General features: G+C 37.5%; 1 protein-coding gene across 3 annotated transcripts in view; it reads left to right on the top strand.

Annotated features, from left to right (window-relative positions):
• Positions 1-20,327, top strand: part of LOC5567324 (semaphorin-2A) — a 418,406-nt gene that overhangs the window by 312,363 nt on the left and 85,716 nt on the right. For all 3 annotated transcript variants that reach the window (XM_021842536.1, XM_021842537.1, XM_021842535.1), the window contains exons 6-8: positions 8,053-8,160; positions 16,784-16,921; positions 19,387-19,519. In XM_021842536.1, coding sequence (XP_021698228.1) covers positions 8,053-8,160; positions 16,784-16,921; positions 19,387-19,519 — 379 coding nt within the window. The remainder of the gene's footprint in view (positions 1-8,052; positions 8,161-16,783; positions 16,922-19,386; positions 19,520-20,327) is intronic.

Genomic DNA, 20,327 nt, shown 5'->3' with positions numbered 1-20,327 from the left:
TACAGTAGCCAAACAAAGCCAATCGCAGTCAGCGAAGCCAGTGAAACTCACGCCTAGCGCTGCTGTAGGCAAAGAGCCTTGAAAATCGCAAAACATCCGTTGCTAAGGGCAACCCAAAATTACTGTAGAAAAATGTTCTATTTCCCGCATTTAGAGCCTTCAATGACACTCACGATTTGGAAAATTCATTCACCCAACATAGGCTACTTGATGAGATTCACGTTTTTGAACTACTGTACTGGGAAAGCCACGTGATTTTCGCGAAATTCAAGCCTACTACTCAGTGTTGTTCAGACTCATTTCCCCGAAAATAACATTTTCCGAACTACGAAGCCACGAACTACTACAACCATGCTCTATCCTCCTAAGATAGAAAAGCAGATGGTTAAGCTTGAGTACTGCACACAAAATCCATCAATTTTGATCCCAGAGAGCCACAATTCAAGTTTCGGTGAAATGAAATGAGTGAGTGAGTGAGTGCGAATCATTTGACCGAAACTTGAATTGCGGCCCACCGAGATCGAAACTGTCGGATCCCATGTGCAACACTCAAGCCCAACCACCTCCCCCTTCATCTCAGGAATACAACGCACAGTTATAACAGTTCATTGCTTCACAATTCGAATTTCGGGGAAATGAGTCTGTTCAACACTGCTACTACTATTACCATTCCCAGCACTGGTTATAAATGTTCTAAAGAGTGTTGACCAAATGTCAATCCGACTAAATGTATTTATGACGACATGTCATAAATATTTTCATGATGTATAATGTGAACTTCAAAGACATGTCATGTAAATTTCAGTGATATGTCATGTAAACCAGTAAAGGCTGTAAGGTTACGTGACATATTAAACAAATTTACATAACAAACTCAAATCTACGTGGTCTCATGTTATATAATCTTTATTATTTTAGACAGTGTGTGTTTTGTCATTTGTTTTTCAGATATAATCTGTATAAAATTTCTTCAGCCACCATTTTGTTTTCAGTATATAAAAAAAATATGGGCTTTGAGCCTATGCATGCCATAGAACGTTTGATTTTTACTATGTGCCCTGTTTTCAAGTTGCCCGTGAGAGATTGCGAGACAGTACCAACACACGGTGATAAGAACAAAATAGTTTATGCCACGTACATCATCAGGCTTTGGAAGATTTAACGATCATTGACACACGAGCCATAATGTCATCCAATTTATCCTCCTGCATTCATATAACACGCATGACATTCATCGCTCGTGGAAGGTAACGAGCCACAAAAGGAAAAAAAAGACACACACCACCCACTGCTTGACGCCGATCACTGTGTGTCAACACTTTTAACATTCGCTGATACATTCTCATTCTGATCAAGAAACAGAGGCGAATATTTTCCATTTTCTGTGCTATGTTCGCAATCAAAGGGGTGTTAGATTATCCAGTAGCTATGAATCAAGTTGTTCAAGGAAATATGAAAGTTATTATCAATTTTATGCAAAACATAAATCACCCGAATGACTCGATATCGTTGTAGTATGTGAGAGTTGCTGCTCTTGAACGCTCTCTCTCTACATACCAAACGAGGGAGTGAATAGCAACAGTCATAGGGCTCTCCGATTGCGATGTGTGCGATGTATTTTCATAAAAAATTCAAAAATTAAACTTAAATTTTAAATTACATAAGAACCCCATTTTTAATATTTTTAAATTTTCACCATAGAATTTTGATCGTAAACAGATGTTTGGGACAAAGTTTCATGATGGATTTAAAATTTTTAATAAAAAAGTTTTTCTAAGAACAACTTTTAGTCGATTTTCAAAATTTTTATTTTTTGTCAAAATAAATACGTTCTGATGATACAGTAAGCATCTTGAACTGATTCTAAGCCATGATGATTATCTAAATAATTTCTCTAGAAGTAGCCATTTTCAAATATATCGAGTTTAATGCAAAAAATATTATTTAAATATAAAATTAGGTCATTTCCATTAGTTATTCGCGATTCTCCATCGAGGAAAATAAGTAAGTGGAAAGAAATATGGTCTTCAATCTCGAAAATCTTTTATTAATAATGGAGAAACGCGAATAACTTATGAAATGGCCTATTTTAATATTTAAACAAAATTTTTTGTATTAAAATTTATATAATTTGAAATTGGCTACTTCTAGAGAAATTATTTATATAATCATTATGGCTTAGAATCATTTCAAGATGCTTACTGTATCATCAAAACGTATTTATTTTGACCAAAAATCAATATTTTGAAAATCGACTAAAAGTTTTTTACTAAAAATTTCTCCATCATGAAACTTTGTCCCAAACATCTGTTTACTATCAAGATTCTATGGTGAAAATTAGAAAAATAAAAAAATGGGGTTTTTGTGTAATTTAAAATTTAAGTTTTTTTTTTGAATTTTTTATAAAAATACATAAAATATTTTTTCAGAGTATTTTTTTTCTTATAGTCCAAATGGTTTACTACAACTTCTTCATAGAACATTTTTCTCTAAAATCAACAGTTTCGGAGTTAGAATTTTTCAAATAAGTTGCATGCAAAAATTTATAGGCCATTTTCAAAAGTTACACTTGAGTCAAAATGATCAATTTTTCTATGGAAAACACTTATTCTTCCATACCAAAAACATGTGCAAAATTTAATCCAAATCGAAGACTTTCGAGCACGATTTTTATTTTTTTTCGACTCATTCTAGATGGAATTCGTCAATAGCCGTACATAAGAAATAAATCTGTATATTGAAATATTTACTTGGGTTATGGCTACGCGTCGGTCGTTCGAGCAATTTCTAAATATCTCCGGATCAAAATAAAAAATTATCAAATGGAACACTAATTCTTAAAGAAGCATATTATTTTTTTGAAAATGGTGCAAACACTTCGTAAAACAAGAATATATCGTGATTCAAATATTTTTGATAAAAAAATGCTGCTGGTGGAGTAAGTAATGTCCATAAAATGTTAACTTGGCAATTATATCTCATAAGTACATTTTGAACCACTTTGCCCTACAGTGTGTGGAAAGAATCACCCAACGCTCGCGAAGCTGGAGCGAACGTCTGAAAGGTGTCATATTACCAGATTGTGGTGGAAGTATAATCCAAATCACTTTTCATGATACTTACTTTTGTATCAAATCTTTTAGTGTCAATGACATGGAGATGCTCAATTTTTATACATAGCTAGAAACGCTGAGATGACAATGAAAACTCGATCAAATTAAAGTTGGTTTTCGCAAATTTATTTTTTTGTCAAATATTGCGTAACTTTCAATATAAAGCTACTGTCACAGCGACAAAAGTATCAAGCTTCCATTAAACTCGGATTTGCTCCAATCTCAAAATGGTTGTTACAAACATTTCCACAAGATACAGCCGATGCAAAGGTATGACGCGTTCACCTCAGAAGGGGAATTCATGCGAAGGGTAATAAAAATATTATTTCTTTCCGTCTGCTTTCCCTCGATTGCACACACCGACCGCCAAATCGTTGCAGAAGCGGGTAGGTGGGCGAATGTGGTTGAAACATTTCTTCCTACAAGGAGATAAAGTTTTTCCGCGTATTGGCTCGGTCGATATACCGCGCCCGAGATCCCTTACTAGGCAACATGAAGCACCCTTATAGACGGAAAATGGATCCCGTCAGCCTTCACCTGGTGGTGCTGCTACGCTCCTTTTTCGGAAAATAGACGTAAAAATTGAAAATGTAAATTTCAGTTTTTTATTGGACGGAGGGACTGCCTTTCCGTGCATGAAACAGTTATGGCCCAATTAAAGTGCCCAATTGCTCGAAATCTCAAAAATTGACACAAATCGTGTGTCTATTTGAAGATTCCAAATGAAGATCTTTTGGTTTATATGGGAATATTATAAGCATTAGGAGAAATCTTTTATTTTTGCAAGTATGAAGAAAAAATATCCAAACTTTTTTTGCAATCTACTACAGATAACACGCAGGCTTCGTCTTTTGGTGGAGAGGCCTGTGTCATCTGCAAACAAAGATTTTAGACATCCCTGAGGTATGTCAAATAAGTCAGATGTGAGAATATTGTATAATATTGGTCCCAAAATGCTGCCATGAGAAACACCAGCTCTTACAGGAAGTGTTTCAGACCTAAAGTACTAAAAATGAACCAGAAGTGTACCATTTGATAGATAACTTTGGATTATTCTAACAATGTATGTTTGAAAATTAAAGTTTTTTTACAATCAATCCTTAATGCCAAACAAATGGTCCATGGTGGAATCCGAACTGTTCATAGGCAAAAATTGATTTTTTATAGATGTGGACCATCATTCCGTTCAAAACGACCTTTACAAAAAGTTTACTGATGAAGGAAAGCAAACTGATTGGACGATATCTAGAAGCTTCTGCAGGATTTTTTTCCGGTTTTAAAATTGGTACAACCTTAGCATTTTACCATTAGTCAGAAAAATATGCAACTGAAAACATTTGTAAAATATTTCAACCAACAACGATAAACTTCTTTCTGTAAGTTTCTTGATGAGGATGCAAAAAATTCCATCATCGCCAAGGGCTTTCATATTTTTGATTGTTTTTCTCCAAGCATTTTTAGAAAACGTTCTCTGGGCACCTTATTTTGGCGGTGACTGTAGCTATGCTTACCTGCCCGGGAACGGAATAATTGCGTTTCTTGGCGTAAATTTTCGGGTGAGTTTTATCTCTCACTTGCGCTGCCAAAGGAAGCTCCCGACAATTTGCGACGGGCGTGAATCAGCAGATGTTGGCAATTTTCTGAAGTTGAAGCATTTATGAGAACGCCATAGCAGCACATCCGCGTTGGCTACATCTATAGGTTTTTCTTTTTCTTCGGATTACGCCGCTATTGAGATAGAGCCAGATTCTCTTATTTTTGTTCTGAGAGCTCTTTCTCAGTTATTAACTGAGAGCTTTTTTTGTCAAATTTGACATTTTCACTTTCATATATCGTGTGGCAGGCACAATGATACTCTATGCTCAGGGAAGCCACAATGATTTCCATTAACAAAAATCCTGAACCGACCGTGAATCGAACCCAGACCTAGAACATGGCTTTGCTTTTTAGTCACAGACTTCACCACTAAGGTAAGAAAGACATTTCTAGGTGTGCCTGCCGGTTCGTGGCGATGCGATAGGGGGTGGCGGCACCGAGTTTTAGATGAATCAGCTCGCGCTGCTTCGATTTCTCATTTTCACGTACGCGGAAAAATTGCTACGTGCCAGGAAAACTAAGCCAATTTTATTGCCAGGTTGTCCCTGCCCCGGAATTGACGATTTGGTGTGGTTTGGCTTTTGCTTTGGCATCGAACGTTTCTTTTCCGGTACGTGTCTGACTTTTCCACATCATGACGAAGACACAAATAAAACTCTTGGCAATGTGGAGGTGGTGGTGGTATTGATGATTAGAGGTAGAGGAATTTGGGTGATTTTAGAAAAGGCAAGAACATGGATTCAAATTGTTATTGTTTCGAGGCGAAGTGTTGGCAGGGCACGAACGTCTATCACGTTGTCGTTGTATCTAGTGCGATTCGAACGATTTTTGGTTGTTGAATATTTCCCCGCAAATCTACAAACCACAGATTATATGAAGATTCATTTTTGGATTCATAACATTCAGTTTTTGACTAGCGCTACTTGAGCTATTCCGTTTAGTCAGTGCTGTTCTGACATTTGTTCAAAGCGAGATCGTAGTCATAGTATGGCTAGACTTCACTTCACTTTTTACGATTACAGCACAAATAAATCAGCAATGAAAAAACAATGGCGTCTATTGATAGACGTCAAAGACAAAAAGCACAGAATACACTGTGTAAAACGCATAATGCGAAATCATATACGTAATATTTAAAGCGGTCAAGCATCGTTTTCATAATCTCATTTTATTATTTAGTATCCTTACTGGAATGGTATAGAGCAGTCGATTATCTCTAAAATACATTGAATGTGTTTTTGTGGAATTTTTTTTTCACCAATGCAATGTTTGTACGATTCCTTGAAAGAAAAAATCGATACAATATCCTCCAGCTCATTTTCACCACAATGCAACCGATCCTAACGATTTCTCATTTGAAAAATTTTTCTTATTATTATGTGCTAATGTCGGAATGGCGTGTTTTAGATCGCCGACTTCCTAACTCATGGAGGGGTAAAGGAAAACAAACTCTGCTAGGAAATAAGGCACCTTTAAGGTGCCCAATTATGCTCCGGAGGTTTTATTTTGCTATTTTTCATTCACCGATTCAGGTATTATACCGCAACCACCATAACCCCAACTAACTCCGAGTTCCTTGGAGCGTTGCTTGGTGTTTTGACGACAGGTGGTTCCCATAGGAGGGGATAGCTGTGCTTTGAAGTGTATTGATTTTCCGTTTCCAAACAGTGACCATTTTCCTGGAAGGGAGCTACCGCAGACCGGAATGGAAACAACGCGAATCATCGTTTTATTGGTGGGGAAAAAGTTCGACCTTAGTGGTACAATCAATTTTGTATCGAAAATTTTCCAAAAAAGAATAAGTATTTTATTGACAGAAATGTTTAAAGAAAATTACTCCTCACTCAAACTTTTGTCCCACTCTACTCTATGTACATAACAAGCGAGTGTGCTAATTACAATCCCACATTCAAGGATCCCGGAAAGAGCTGTTGTAAGCCCCACGCGAATGAAAAGCGGTTCCGTTTGTTTTAATTACTGTCAAGCATAAACTTATTTTATCAGGCATTCATCATTTTCAAATTGTACTATACTAAAGTAGCATCCTTATGAAAAGCATTACCGGCGCACCATTTGTTCTGTCATCAGGTCAGAGGTAATAAATTCGTTTTATCGATCGTGCAAACACCGCGCGGAATGTCTGCACGTGTCGCTATGGTGAACTTGAATCTAATGAAATAGCTTAAATTTATTATTGTCATTCGTCAGAGTTCAAGCGATACCACAGAGCCGTGAAACGATGACAATAACGACGATGCGATGGCACCGATGCCGATGACTTGGCAAATACTGCTTCGGGCAAACAGTGATGAATGTCAGGTGATAGACACAAACGAAAATCAATACAGATTTGTGTCGGAAGTGGAGGGCAGAGGTTATCGATAGCCATCAATCAAATGCGAGAAAGCAGTTGTCTAAAATTACCGTCTTTACAGATGGTGATTTCTAGAAAGTGGAATATATGATATCGGAAACAAAGAACAGAATGATGCCTTGTCTCTTCACTATTTGTTGTCTAACAAATAGAGAAGCCCGTAATATGTGGGACTAGGCTGATGATAAAGTCATCGGCTCTAAAACACAATCATGTTGAAAATTTCTAAGCTCCTAGCCGGTCTAAAATATTTCCGTAGAGACAATTTCTTTGACTTCCTTGGGAACAGAGTGTCATCGTGCGTGCCATAGAAAATATGAATTCAAAAAGGTCAGCTTTAGCAAAGAAAGCTGCTGGGTAATAACTGTGAAAGTGATCATAGTACATTTTGCTGATAAATAGAGATTTCATAGGTGACGTAATGCCAAGAAAATTAAAAATTTAAGTACATAAAAAATCAATACTTTGTGGATCTTCTGTGAGATTTTACAACCACACTTTGAGCTTCCTTTTATAACATTTTCGAACTGAAAGGATGACGTTTCAGTCCCGGCAATACTCGAATACTGAAATATCAAACGTGTAGGAGCCAAAATAGCCATAGCGGTGAACGTGCAGTTATTCTGCAAAAACAAGTTGGTTCGAGTCCCATCGGTCGATGATAATTTTCTCGACTTCCAAGAGCATAAAGCATCTTTATATATGCATACGATGTACACACGCAACGATAGTCAATTGGTAAAAAAAACTCTCAGTTAATAACTGTGGAAGTGCTCATAAGAACACTAAGCTGACAAACAAGCTAGGAAGAAGAAGATGGTAGGAGTGTTCGACATATAATGAGAATAATGTAAGATCATATGGTATTTCTAGTAAAAGCTTCTTTCGTAATTATTTGAAACACATTACATCTTTATCAAGCTTCCATGATATTAATTTCATCGATTTCCTTTTTCCTTTTATTTCCAGATGTTCGACTGCAAGAATCACATACGGGTGATACAACCGATGGACAATGGAAATCGGTTGTATATCTGCGGTACGAATGCGCACAATCCGAAAGATGTGGTGATTTATGTAAGTATTATTAAAAACTGTTCAAAACTTAATCTTCTTTCAAAGAGTCTATTGCCATTGGAAAGAATTATGAAAATCTTTAAACCAGTTCGCATGCTATTTCGTGGCATACAAGCACCATCCCATTTTTATTTATATGAAGATAGAAGATCTCATCAAGTTTATCGTTTCATCTATCTTGGTTCGTATCCATTATAGCAGCCATAAAGCTGCTTTTGATGGAATTCCCATAAAAAAAACTTTAATTGCCATCATAAGCAAGAATTGTTAATAAAACATTCATTGACACCTCATCAAACCGATTAATCTTTTACCCTTCTAATGTCAGCATTATGTTCTACCCCAATTGAATATTTTAGTCGGAAAACTTTGATTTTGTGGTTGCTTTTGACTGTGATGACATATTTCTTTTTGGATTTATCAACTCTTCCAGTTTTGAATCAGCCAAAACTATTTTTGCTTCAAATTTCCGACGTTTAGTTTGATTTAGTTTAGTTTATTTCACACATGACTTAAGACTAGTGTATTTTTCTTGTCATAACGGTTGAAACTACAAAAGCTACACAATTTTAATAACACACACATACACACATAACTACAAAAACCTAAAACTAATCATCTTTCGAAAAATGTAGGGCAGTCTTTCTTGAACATTGCTTCCAAACGAGCATGTTTCAAATCAGGTGGAAGTGAATTCCAATATACAACACCTTTCACAAAAAACGATTCGCCATACAGTGAAGTATTGTGGACAGGAACAGATAAGCTCATAGTTCGTCTTCCCTGAAGTGGTGTTAACTTAGAAAACAGATAATTAGGTGTTCTTCGGTTCAAAATCTTGTGCATGAAGAAGCAAGCTCTCAAGGCGTGAAAGTTGCGGAAAGGACAGCCTAAAAGATATTCTTGTGAATGCCGCACTGATGTTCATCTATTTATGTCATAAACATATCTCACACAATCGTTCAAAGCAACTTCTAGTTTAGATAGCAATGTCATGGTCATATTCATATAAACCACATTGGTGAACCCGTTTACTGGACTGAAATTTTAACATGAAAAGTATTATAGAAAATATGATTAGGTATAATTTTTTTTTATCTTTTCATCCTCAAAAGTTAATATCATTCCTTCGAATCTAGCTAGTTTTAAATTATAAAAAACGTCTATGCCAAATAGTCTTCCCTTGGTGAGCACTATCTAAGTTCTGATTATCTAATGGTAAAAGGGAGGGCATCCTTTGTGTGAACGTGTGATATTCATTAGCGAGAAACTCTATCATTTGTGGTAAACTTGACTACGCTAGATTGATCCTCTAGAGATAGAAATATATCCGACAGCTGTTCGTTTTCGGTGAAACTTGTGAAGTTCATCACTTTCAAGCACGGTGAAATATCATATGGCGACAAAATTATCGGTATACTTGAACCACATCCATGATAACATTCTCAGCTTCCGGAACGGTTTCACTATCCCCCCTCATTCAAAGTGTACTCATTCCACACTTCAAGCATATCATCATCACATAAACCGTACGCTGCATCATTGCCATCATATGTAGTCCCCCATACAGAGCATAAATGGGCACAATGTGTGTATGCGATACCTCCAAAGCTGACAGAGATTTTCAGATTACGAAGAATGCGCTCATTCGTCAACGCTTTTCAATGTTCATAAAAGCTGCAGCAGTTCATCATCTGGTGACAGGCGGCAGCAGTAGAAGCAGCAGCAGCACCAGCAAACTGAAGTACCGAGTGATTATAATTTATTCCAACTTTTCACTTTGCCCGGGATAGATTTTCATCGTTAACTTTTCCTCGGCTCCGGACGGAGGTTTCATGTTTGCACTATGGGCGGTTTCCGTATAATCTGGTGGTCAAAAATATGTTTGCCGTCTTATGGTTTACTTATGATTTTCGTGATACGAATTTGATGTTTTGCTTGCAAAAAACAAATTAGTGTATATCATTCGACAAATACCTAGTTTTGCATTGAACTCTTTGTTATTCTTATTTATTATAACTTGGCGTACATTATCAATAAAACTACACAATATTTTACTCTGATGTTTTAGAAATATCTTAACAAAAGTATTTTCTATGGAATGATGAACAAGATAAACTTATCAGAACAAGTCATTTCTTAGATTTTGACCACCTTATCACCCATAGTGGTTTTGTGGGAAGGGCAGGGTATTTCGTGTTGGTATGTGCGTAAATGCCGCCATGTGACGCACCGGAATGTCCTTTGAAACAAAATATTTTCCGAAATGTATGCTTCAAACTGATGTCGTTTGTGTTGTGGCTCGGTTTGGTCCAGCCAGACAAACATCCTCCTCCTGCTGAACGCTCAAGCACACCCCCGCATTGCTGGCTGGCTGACTGGGATCAACCGAAGGACTGAGAGCTTCCTCTCTGTCTCTCATTGTCACTCATGGCTTATTGTACCTAAAAGTTTTCCCGGTTCATTGTGTTTGGAAGGGACAGCGTGAAAAATGTCCACAACGAGCACACGATGACTGCCATGTCGGTATGTTGGTTTTGCGTGATGAACATGTTAGCTCTGTTTGGGGCACCGATAGAAATGCAAAAAAAATGAAACAATGACTGTCCAGATGAACAGCCAACAAGAGAGTCAAATAAAAGAGGTTGAACTTTTCAGCTTGCTTAGTTTAAATGGATATGAAAACATTTTAAAGTGCTACACAGTTAGAGATGCTACATACACCGCATTTCTTTTGAAAAATCTTACCGCATTTGGTGTTCCCGCATTTGATATTTGCATTTCAAATGCACACAGCAATAAAGTTCAATGCTTCGAAGAAAAACCTTCATCAATGCGATTGTACTCTTGTGCAGTGTGTTTACAAGTTCTCACCGCTGACAAAGTTTTAAAACTGCATTTAGCACCTTTACTACCGTACAGATGTGCAGGAACGTTAATCACCGCATGAATATAAATCATGCTTATCACCAAGTTATTTTTTTTCCTACCCACGCTGCAACAGAAAGACGAACAATTTTTTTCTCATTCGAATCGAGTTATTACTGAAATCATCTTGCATCCTGGATCGAACCTCAATGATCGACTGGATGGAGCATGTGGTGGAGTTGCTATCATCATTCATTGCCGAATTAAACATCAACTTTTTTCGCCATTTAAAACTTAAGTATATTTGGTAAATATACTTTCATAGCTGGCTATTGACGTTTACAATTATTTGGACAACTAGTTTATCAACTACTCGCGATAAGTTTAAATTTTTAAACTATTTTTAAATCTGGTAATATTTGTGATACAAGCAACTACCGACCGATCTCAACACTATCCATATTTAATAAAATATTAGCAAAATTGCTTATTAACAGGTTTATTCCTTTTCTTAAACAGCACAACGTGTTGTACAGTTTTCAATATGGTTTTCGTCAAGGCAGCAGTACAGCTACGGCGACTGTTGAATTGCTTGACGATATAATAAAGGGGATTGATGAAAAGCAAATCGTCGGTGCACTCTTTTTAGATTTACGCAAGGCTTTTGACACATTAAACCATGCAATACTCTTAGATAAATTGGAGGCCTACGGAATTAGAGGTATAGCAAATGAAATTGTGCGCAGCTATTTGCAAGATAGAAAACAGTTCTTCACAATTGGTGACTCACAAAACTCGTTAAAGTCCTTAGGGGTGGGTGTACCTCAAGGTAGCAATATTGGTCCATTATTGTTTCTGTTGTACGTGAATGACCTAAATAGGTTGCAATTAAAGGGAACACCACGTTTTTTTGCTGATGACACAGCTCTGTTCTATCCGCACTTAGATGCAGATGCAATAGTGGAGCATATGACCGAAGATTTGAGTATTCTGTCGCAATATTTTTCTTCTAATTTACTTTCTTTAAACGTAATGAAAACCAAATATATGATGTTTCACTCATCTAGAAAGATTTTTCAGCAACGAAACCAAGTCTTACTCAATTCTTCCTGTATTGAACAAGTATCATCATTTAAATACTTAGGTTTGATGCTGGATTCTACCCTAAGCTGGGCAAATCACATTAAAAATGTAGAAAAAAAGGTATCATCGCTATGTGAAATTATGCGAAGAGTAAGTCATTTTGTATCGCGCAGAATACTTTTAAACTTCTATTTTGCTCATATTCACTCACGCCTGAGCTATCTAATTATAGCATGGGGTCGTGTCTCGAAGTCTTCTTTAAAAAAGCTCCAAACTCTCCAGAATAGATGTTTGAAAACGATATTTAGCAAACCGTTTTTATTTCCCACTCTTCAACTTTACTCTGATGTCTCTCACAATATCCTTCCAATTCACAGTCTCTGTAAAATGCAGACTCTAATATTTGTTCATGACACTCTGCACAATAATCTTTTTCATCATAATATTCAATTACCTTCAATATCCCATGGCTATCGTACAAGACGTACACATAATTTGCATCAAAATAGAGCACTTACAATGTTTGGTCAAAAAAGAATTTCAATCATTGGTCCTAAGCTGTACAATCAATTACCGGATTACTTGAAACAAATAAGCGATCGCAATAGTTTCAAACAAAAGCTAGAGCAATACTTAAAAATAAATCTTCACGACATTCTTGGATAAAAAATAATATTCGTATTTTGAGCAATATGTCAACTACCAGAAACCAATCATAGATTAATTAAATTCTTTTTTTCTTAAATATCTTTCTCCTTTTGTGTAAAGTTAATTAGCAATTATATCATAAGTGGGTCCCTTAAAATGAACATTTGTTCCACTGGGACATCACGCCATGTAATTCTGTTTAAATCAATTAAAATTTAGTTTAACGTTAATTTCAATCTCAGCTCATGTTTTGCTTGTTTTTTTCATTAGTATTTTTGTCCACGTGCTGCACAGAGTGAGCTGAGATAGTTGCGTCCACTACCAGGAAGCTACACATGAGCTTTTTGGTGTGGGGGAAAGTGGCGGGTAAAAAAAAAATTGGCGACTCTAATGCTAAACATCGCTTGAGGAACAATTCGCAAAGCAATTCCAGCGCAAGCTAGCGGTGATAATCCCTCTTGGATACCGTCATCGAACGTGTTGGTTGCGATCATGCACCCCCTGGCTGCAGTCATCTGAAACACTTCAATCTGGATTGCTGTTGTCTCCAATTGGTAAAACGGATAATTTGAAAATCGCTCTTCGATAGATGACTCCACCAATCTGCACTTCAACAGCTCGCACAAGATTGTCTGATCCAGGATGCAGGTTGACTGTTCTGCCCATTTTCCAACTTTGCGACGGTAAATCCTTCTCTACGACGAGAACAATCATTCCAGGGCGAATATTGAGGTACGCACGCTGTAGACTCAATAAATAATATTTCCGTCACTGTCTTCAAAATTGCTCTCTGAGATGCTGCAAGCATTTCCATCTTGATAAGCAATTAGTTAGCACGTCGCTGTAGCTGGGTTCTGGAGTCGCGATAAGAGAATGGCCAACCAAATAACGGCCTGGCGTAATAACTTCCGAATCAGGTGGGTCAGCGGAGATTGCGAAACGTGGTCGGGAATGCATAATCGCCTCGACATGTGTTAACACAGTCCCACATTCATCGAACGTATGTTTGGAATTCCTTAATGTCCGCTTCAGATGGTATTTGACGCTTTTTTACTGCATCCTCCCAAAGACCTTCAAAATTTGGCTTGCAATACTTCTTAATGCGATCAACTGCTTCTCGATTTCGGAAAAGTTGATAAAGCTAAAGCAGCTCCGATTTAGCGCCCTTGAAGTTACCTTTATTGTCAGAGAAGATCGCTTCACTCAAGCCACATCTACTGGTAAATCGCTGAAAAGCTGCCATGAAGGCTTCGCTCTACATATCGGTAACAAGTTCTAGATGAATCACCTTTGTTGCCATACACTCAAATACGGCAATAATGTAGGCTTTCACAAGACGTGGTTTGTACCGGTCTTCTTTGACTAGTACTGGTCTTGCGTAATCAACGCCTGTCCTTTCAAATGGATGACAGCAGGCTTCCTAGAAGTTGGCTGAAACCTCGTGGCTTGGTACGATGGAAACATGATCTTGTTACCTTCCGAACTGATAATCGTCCATCCAGCAGCCAAAACTTCATACCAAGAGTCGTCAGCAGATCGGAAGGGCCGATGTGCATAAGTTCCTGATGATATGCCTTGATGATAAGGTAGATAATCGGATGCTTGGGTAACACTAACTGATGCTTGCTTGAGAAAGAAAGACCAAAGTGCTGAATTCTCCCTCCAACTCGCAGAATCCCATTGTAGTGGAATGGGTTCAACACATGAATCCGTCGACAGGGCTCACCCGCTTCCAATCGTTAAACTTCATCGGCCAGCGTCACATGTTGGATCACCTTCACGATAAGTTCCAAAGAACTTTGCAGTTCCTCAACAACTCGTTGCAAGACTTCCTTAATTCGGCAATTTTGGATGAATTGCTGAACCAGGACGATCACAGGTTGTAGTTTCCGAAATGAGCTGAATTTCGAAAACACAGGAAGCTCATTTGCATTGATGGTCGATGCCGCTCTCATATCTGGGATTACATCTTCGGAAAGATCTGTTGGAACATCGATCTCGTAGTCCGCATTGTGTAGGAACTTAGGTCTTGTCCACCACAGTTCGTTGGTACGCAATGTTTCCGAGAGCTGTCCTCGAGACACAATATCTGCAGGATTTGCTCTCGTTGAAATATATCTCCATTGCGCCCTTACCGGATCAGTCAGTTGCTGTATTTTCGCGATTCTGTTTCGCACGAAGACTTGCAGAGATGTCAGAGGTTTCTTCAGCCGGTTCCACTCCACAGGTACGGTATCCGGTTCGAACGGACCAAATGTTTAGGCGCCGCAGTACCTCAAACGGGTTTTTCTTTCTCGTTTAGAAAGAATACACGGGTTGGTTTAACTTTCACTAAACCACTACTTTATTCACTTTTCACTTACAGAGCTTTGGCCAGCTCGCTTTACTTTTTTACACTTTCACTTTACACTACTTGACCGTTTGCCGGGTCAGAAGATACTATTCGCCGAAGCGTCGTTTCCACTCGCCTTATATACGATGCCAGAGGGAAACTAGAACATTCTGTCCATGTCCCAACTTCGAACATCCCAGAAATTCTGGAAATCTGGGTGCACTCAGTGCAACTGCACTGCCACTAACGATGTCCTATCCATTTCGCGTGATGACGATGATGAAGATGATGACGTTTAGTTCCCTCGACGGTGGTTGCGTGCGCGCGCGTCACTCATGAGTGATTGTTTAGGTACATCAGTGAGTGACCACGCACTGCTGCTGGCTTCGGGTAGATTGACTACTGCTGATTTATTTATTCATTAATTTCGTCAAGCATAGGTAGAATACATACAATAATTACAATACTTTCTTACATGCTATGGATTACTTCTATTGTTCTTTAGTCGTGTTTTAAGCTGCTCTTTGGACATAGTAATGCCAATGAATTAGCAATGTACATTATACTGTTGATAATTGCTGTAGGGGACAATATGCCACCGGAGCGTACTTGCCGGTAGCGAACAACTAGTCCAATTAAAAATCAAGTTATTCAGGACTTTGAGAGCATTATGAATCAAGAGAACGTTTTCTTAAATTCCTGTGGGACTTAGTGAAGAAGTGAGAACTAGAATTATACAAAAAATCAAAAATAGAAAGCCCCTGGCGATGATGACATTTTTTACACCCTCACCAAGAAACTTCCAGAGCGTAGCCTACACGGAATAAAATCTGTTCCAGAAATTATGAATAAATCAAGAATATCCATATTCATGGTCCGATTTTGTATGGAAAAGAGTGCCATGAATATGGGTATTCATCATTTCATGAATAGTTTCCGTGGTTTCAGGAACACATCTTCACCCGTGTATCATGCTTGGTTGATATATGGAGAATTTGACATTAGTTTGCGTTGAAAATCAATCAAATTACTTGCTTGCTAATGGTGACCAATGGGATAAATTTTCAACGCGAAGCTATGTTTGGTTCTCAAGTCTTGTGCTCTTGAAAATTTGAGGTGTGGCTTCGTTATATAATAACCTTTATCAAGGTAATTATATAACGAAGTCATAAAATTGATAATAGTTTTATTTAGTTTTACCATATCAGAATGTTAATTTTGTATAGCACAGAAAACCAAGACATAAAAAATGGATGTTGGAATTATATTTATTGATTGAAACGAAAATAATAAAATAATCAATATTCAACGAAATGAACATCCCCAGTACCACCGTAATTTATATAAATTTTCAACTGGTGAAATTCTATCTGATATTTATACATTCCTATTGTTCCTTTTCGGTACTGCACTGCCAAGTGCACTCTTTGTTTGCCTTGCTGCTCCATTAGTTCATTCACAACCTTCCGAATCACATCCAATTTCAGTCACCATTTAGCAGCAGCAGCAACTGTATTTCTCTATGATCAATCCATTCAAATATACTATTGAAAAGCACATGAGCACCACGAAATACAAAAAAAACCCTCCAAATCCAATGAATAGGTACCAATGGCAATAGACCAACGACGGTCAATCCATGAAAGAACTCTATAATAAAAATTTCAAACTTTGCTTATTTGCTCTTTCCAGTCCAACCTCACCCATCTATCACGGTCGGAATTCGTGCCCGGAATCGGGCTGGGCATCGCCAAGTGCCCGTACGACCCGCTGGACAATTCAACGGCCATCTACGTGCACCAGGGCAATCCCGGAGATTTACCCGCACTGGTAAGTGAATTATGTGGCAGGGATTGTGGGATGGCTCGCAGACAGAGGTCCAGTTTTCAGAAAAGCTGTCAAAAAATATCAATTTTCAAATTTCAAGTTTATAGTTGAAAAACAAAGTCAAACATCCAACGACAATATCAGATGGCTAGAGATACATGAAAACAGAAAATATTTCAAAATAAATTGTTTTTTTTTCGTCATTTGATGCTCAATAGATGCTCATTGGCCTGGGACCCGGTTATATGAAAAATGTAGATTTTCGCTCCAATCCACTTTTTGGATTGCATTTAGGTCCCATAACAATTGTGCAAAATTTCAGCTCGATCGGAGAAACTATATTTTAGCGCCAGCCGTTCAAAGTTTGTATGGGATTTACTATGGAAAAACTTACTTTTGCAAAGAAAATTCGCCAGGTGTCGCCCATTAACCTCTATTGAAATTCTGAACTCAGATCTCGATAGGTATTTCTACGATGAACAACAAGACCGCAAAGGAATCCGATGCTTGTGAAAAAAGTTATTAAGCATAGACTATACGGATTTTTTGCCCGATATTATTATTATTGTTATTATTATACGTGTTAATCAACGTCGCCTTGCCGATAGGTTTTCATTGAACAACTTTTTTCACAAGTGTCGGATTGTTTCGCAGTCTTCGGCAATATTCTTCATCGTAAAAATTCCTATCGAAGTCTGTGTTCAGAATTTTTATAGAGGGCAATGGAAGACCTCTGGCGATTTTTCTTTGCAAAAGTAAGTTTTCCCATAGTAAATCCCATACAAACTTTGAACGGCTGGCGCTTAAATATAGTTTCTCCGATCGAGCTGAAATTTTGCACAGTTGTTATGGCACCTAAATGCAATCCAAAAAGTGGACTGTAGCGATAATCTAAATTGCTCTACACTAATGCTCATGTCCAAAAACCTTAACGTTTTAAAATTTACTATTTCATTTCCATTTTTGCAAAAAAAAAAACAAAGCAACAGCGTTTTACAGCTTGGTAACTTATTTCCATCTGAAAACAGCATTCCCCGATGCAAATTTATTTTATTCTTAATTAATTAACAGCCTCTATTGTAGGTTTGTCAAATATTAAAGTACAGATTCTTCATATTGTACAGAGGATTTGGTTTGAGAGTATCCGTTTGGCTAAGTTTGCTTAAATATTAGCTTTTGGAAAAAAAAATTGAGAGCCTTACATAAATAAAAACAGCTATTTTGTTAGAATTTTGTTCTACGAAAACCAAAATATTTTGACAATGCCCAAAACATTTTTTACAACACTTGTCATGATCAAAGTTGGTAAAATATGAAGAATACGTTTTTTTTTTCCATGATTCTCAAAATATGGACCACTGTGTGTCGATGGAGGAACTCAAGTATGCAAGGGGGAAGGGCACATGTCCATTAGTGCTATTGAATCGATAGCCACCCAGTCAGTGCACTGCAGAGGTGGTGGTTCATGACGAAACTTGCAAACAAAAGCAGCGGGAAAACACAACAGCGGCGAAATCCGCGACTCGTGGCGATAAATCGCTGCCGAATGAAAATATATACGTGTTGAAAACTAAAATAAACTATCCGGAAATAAATTTTTCGAAATGCTCGTGAAAACCGTCGATTGTTGAGAAGTTTGTTTTTTTTTTTGTGGAATGCTTCCCATGGTCTGCTGGAAAATGAATTCGCATAAAAACAAAATTCATCACTAGGGTTAAAACAATGGAGAGTTTCAATGCCTGAAATTGAATATTAAATAGTGTTGGTTATATTTTGTTTGATAAATGGGTCTCTGTACATACTTCAAAAATATTCAGTACCACTATTTTTTTCAGTTTGTATTTTGTTCTCTATAAATGGAAACGATCCAGCCTCCGGCTTAAAGTCTCGATTATAAAAAAATTACAAAGTTAATAACATATTTTATAATTATTGAGTTTGGCTTATAAGCATGATAAAGTTTTCCACCAAGAATCATTATAAAAACATACTGGAACTTCCTAAATTAATTTTATTTAACGTTTTCAGACGTTATGACTGTTTTAAGCATTAACCTTAAAAACTAAAAAAATCCATGCTTAGCGTTTCTCAATCAACTTTTCCAGTGGATCCACAAGGATTATTTTCAGGGTTTCCACAGACAATTTCACCAGAAAACTTTTCAAATAATTCAAATAATCAATTCATTTCGCAGAGATTCCTGCAGCATTATGCAAGAGATTCTTTGAGAAATTGTTTCGTTTTTTTTTTCAGGGAGCGTGCCAAGCAGAGCTTTTCTACACAGAGATAAATCCATATAAATCTATATTTTTAAACAATCCAAACAAGTTAAGGACATCTCAGCATTTTGACGACAGCTCCTGGCAGCAGTAGTAGACCCATTCATTATCATACGTCACAATCCATATCCACCACCCAACAAACAATCGGTTTCATTTTCTCCCATTTTCCGCTTCTCTATTCCGCAGTACTCCGGCACCAATGCGGAATTCACCAAAGCCGACACGGTGATATTCCGGACCGATCTGTACAACATGACAACCGGCAAGAAGGTGTTCAACTTTAAGCGCACCCTGAAATACGACTCCAAGTGGCTTGATAGTGAGTATAATTTATGGTCGTAATCTTGCGGGTCTCGAGCATCTCCAGCACTACACGTGTGTGGGTGTAAGGCAATGCACCTACATAGGAGATGCTTCTGGGTAACACTCCCGGTGGAAAACGGTGCCACCTAAACCAGCAATAAAGAAAGTCGGTTAGAGGGATCCTGTAACGGACTGATTTGTACCGGTTAATGCCTTTCCCATTGTTGCCGAAAGCGTTTCGAGTAGAGGTGTGCGCCGAAGCAGATCGTCGTTTTAGCCGGGGGCGGTAGCGAAAGTTTTGATAAAAAAAAAACATTGAAAAACTCCGTAAATTAGTCTAGTTTTGCTTTCGCCAGCAATCGTTCTAATCTTAGTTATAAATACCATATTATTTCTACGTGATGTTCTTCAAGTTTACCTGAAGAGATCTTCGGTGCGTTCTGTACAGGTTGTTGAGTGATCTTAACGAACTACTTCTTAAATCAATAGGTAAACTTTACCCATCCCTTTGATGATAATGCAATAGATTTCACAGATTTATTGCAAGATAATAAATGAACTATTTAAAGTCCTTCTCCAACTTTAACTGTGATCTTGGAGGATTTCTTAGTAGGATCCGTAGTAGATCCGAAAAGCATGACCTTTCTCAATCCGGCAGCAGATCATACAAAGCAAACAAATCTTAAGAACACAGAAAAATACATCAAAGCTTTTCTAAGGAAATAAGTAGCAAAAGAGGAAAAATTGCAAATAATTTGTTTCAAAGGCCACGGATACCATCTACAGCTATTTAGCTGCACAGACTGTAACTAAACGCTAGACAA

This window comes from Aedes aegypti, chromosome 2 (genome assembly GCF_002204515.2).
Source record: "Aedes aegypti strain LVP_AGWG chromosome 2, AaegL5.0 Primary Assembly, whole genome shotgun sequence".
Taxonomy (NCBI): Eukaryota; Metazoa; Arthropoda; class Insecta; order Diptera; family Culicidae; genus Aedes; species Aedes aegypti.
Note: the sequence above shows the minus strand (reverse complement) of the source record. Positions and strands in the feature narration are given on the sequence as shown.